Source organism: Mustela lutreola, chromosome 4 (assembly GCF_030435805.1).
Source record: "Mustela lutreola isolate mMusLut2 chromosome 4, mMusLut2.pri, whole genome shotgun sequence".
In the NCBI taxonomy this organism is placed as follows: domain Eukaryota; kingdom Metazoa; phylum Chordata; class Mammalia; order Carnivora; family Mustelidae; genus Mustela; species Mustela lutreola.
In genome coordinates, this window is record NC_081293.1 from 190,200,141 (window position 1) to 190,202,707 (window position 2,567).

The window sequence follows — 2,567 nt, forward strand, 5'->3', positions numbered from 1 at the left end:
GATGGCAGTTCCACCTGTGCCCTCCTCGAGTCCCTCCTCTGTCAGTCTGGTGGATTTTTGGTATTAGGGTTAGAAGAGTGAGGCCCCTGACGGATTAAGCCCAGGTGCTGGTTAGTCTGTCGCCTATGAGAAGTCACATTTATGAGGGAGAAAAGCAGGGCGCAAAGCCCCTCCCAAAAATAGGGAGGAAGAAAGTGGTAATTCACTCCAGCAGCTAGCTGACCTGAAATACTCAGTCCTTGCCCTCAAGATCTTACAGAAAGTCCTCAAAGAGTTGTCCATACCCATGCCTAGCTGTAACACAAATGAAGACAGAAGGAAAAGAAAAGTTTTCAAATGGATGTAATGCAAATAGACCCTATGTCATGAAGAAACAAAGTAAAACACGTGCCAGCTCTGGGCAGGATTGGGCAGGAAGTCTTTTCTACAGTGTGTGATTCTGGAGCAGGACTCACAGACAGAATATATTTGGTGGACCACATAGTTTAGGACATTCAAGATGGAAGGGAGTTAGTGGTAAAAAGGAATGCACTGGTCAGGAAGGTGACAGGGTGGCTACTCACAGCACAGTGGAAGGCTGGAAGACCTGTGGATTGAGAGATGCAGGTGGTATACTGGGCAGGGGGCTATCTGTCTTGCCTATGTGCCTATATGCCATTAGCAGCTGGGCTCATCTTCTTGGCTAGATTTAATTTTCTTCTTATATAATGATTATTCTAAAAACAATGAATACTGTTATGCTGAAAATAAAAAAAAATAAACAAACAAACAAACAAATAAATAAATAAAATCTTAAAAAAATAAAAGAAAAGTTTAGCAGTGATCATGTAAAGGGGACAATAGAATCTGAACCCTTCCTAGTCATGTTCTGGAGTCTGTGAACAGGAGGGGAATATTTTCTCTGCCTGAGTCTGTTTTTATTTTGGATCAGAAGCCCTGTGATCTCTTTTTTTACTCTTTAGATTTCACAAGGAACAACAGCTCAGAACTAAATGTTGGGGAGTCACTCTAGTGCCACTGAATTCTATCCCTTAGGCTCCCCTGGCTCCCCAGAATTACGCCATACCTTATTTACTACCTTCTTCCTCTTCTACTCAGTGACAGTCATGGGGAACATGCTCATCATTGTGATTGTCTGTGTTGATAAACGCCTGCAGTCCCCCATGTATTTCTTCCTTGGCCACCTCTCTGTTCTAGAGATCCTGATCACATCAGTTGCTGTCCCCTTGATGCTCTGGGGGTTACTGCTTCCTGGGATGCAGGCAATATCTTTGACAGCATGTAGTGCACAATTATATTTGTACCTTTCTTTGGGTACGTCAGAGTTGGTATTAATGGGAGCGATGGCTGTGGACCGTTATGTGGCTATCTGTAACCCCCTGAGGTACAACATCATTATGAACAGCCACACCTGCATCTGGGTGGTCATTGTGTCATGGGTGTTTGGGTTCCTATTTCAAATCTGGCCCGTCTACGCCACATTTCAGCTTACCTTCTGCAAATCAAATGTGGTAGATCATTTTTTATGTGACCGAGGGCAACTGCTCAAATTATCCTGTGATGACAGCCTTTTCACAGAGTTTATTCTTTTTTTAATGGCTGTATTCATTATTGTTGGTTCTTTGATCCCTACAATCATCTCCTACACCTACATCGTCTCCACCATCCTCAAGATCCCCTCAGCCTCTGGTCAGAGGAAAGCCTTCTCTACCTGTGCATCCCACTTCACCTTTGTTGTGATCGGCTATGGCACCTGCTTGTTCCTGTATGTGAAACCCAAGCAAACACAGGCAGCTGAGTACAACAGGGTAGCATCACTGATGGTTTTAGTGGTGACCCCTTTTCTGAACCCATTCATCTTCACCCTCAGGAATGACAAATTTATAAAGGCCTTTCAAGATGTCATGAAACGCTGCTGTTAAATCCTCAAGGGGTAGCTATGTCCTAAGGACAATCATGGACTCATCATCATGAACTGGAGTAATCTGAAAGCAATAATGCAATCTGAAATGATCATTTTCAACACCAAGTGGTTTTTGATGTACAAGGAAATTTTAAGACACTGATTGTGCTCTAACTTATAATCAGATGATTCCTGCATGGGAGATCTCATTATTATTTTTCAATCAGATATATTTGTTTATACATTCTTCCGTAGTTACAATACATCTTACAATATCTATTTAAAAATAAAAATATATAAAATATGTGATTTTTTTTCTTTTTTAGAACACTCATCTTTTTTTGGCATTCTATGCAATCTTTATTTTTATAGTCTATTTTAAAATCTATGGTTTCTAATTGTTTTATTTTTATTTATTTCTTTGTTTCAAATTTTTATTTAAATTCTAATTAATTAACATACATTGTAATATTGGTTTCAGGGGTAGAATTTCGTGATTCATCACTTACATACAATGATTTAATTGTATGTAAGTGCTCATCACAAGTGCCTTCCTTAATGCCCATCACCCATTTAGCTCATCCCCTGCCCACCTCCCTCCGTCAACCCTCCATTTGTTCTCTATAGTTAAGAATCTCTTACAGTTTGTTTCCCTCTCTCTTTT

At 40.4% G+C, this 2,567-nt stretch overlaps 1 protein-coding gene across 1 annotated transcript; it reads left to right on the forward strand.

The window, feature by feature from the left end:
• Window positions 1-992: 992 nt before the first annotated feature.
• Window positions 993-1,922, forward strand: LOC131830450 (olfactory receptor 9A1-like). The gene has a single exon (XM_059172682.1). It carries the CDS (start codon window positions 993-995, stop codon window positions 1,920-1,922), a length of 930 nt encoding a protein of 309 aa, XP_059028665.1.
• The last annotated feature ends 645 nt before the right edge of the window (window positions 1,923-2,567 follow it).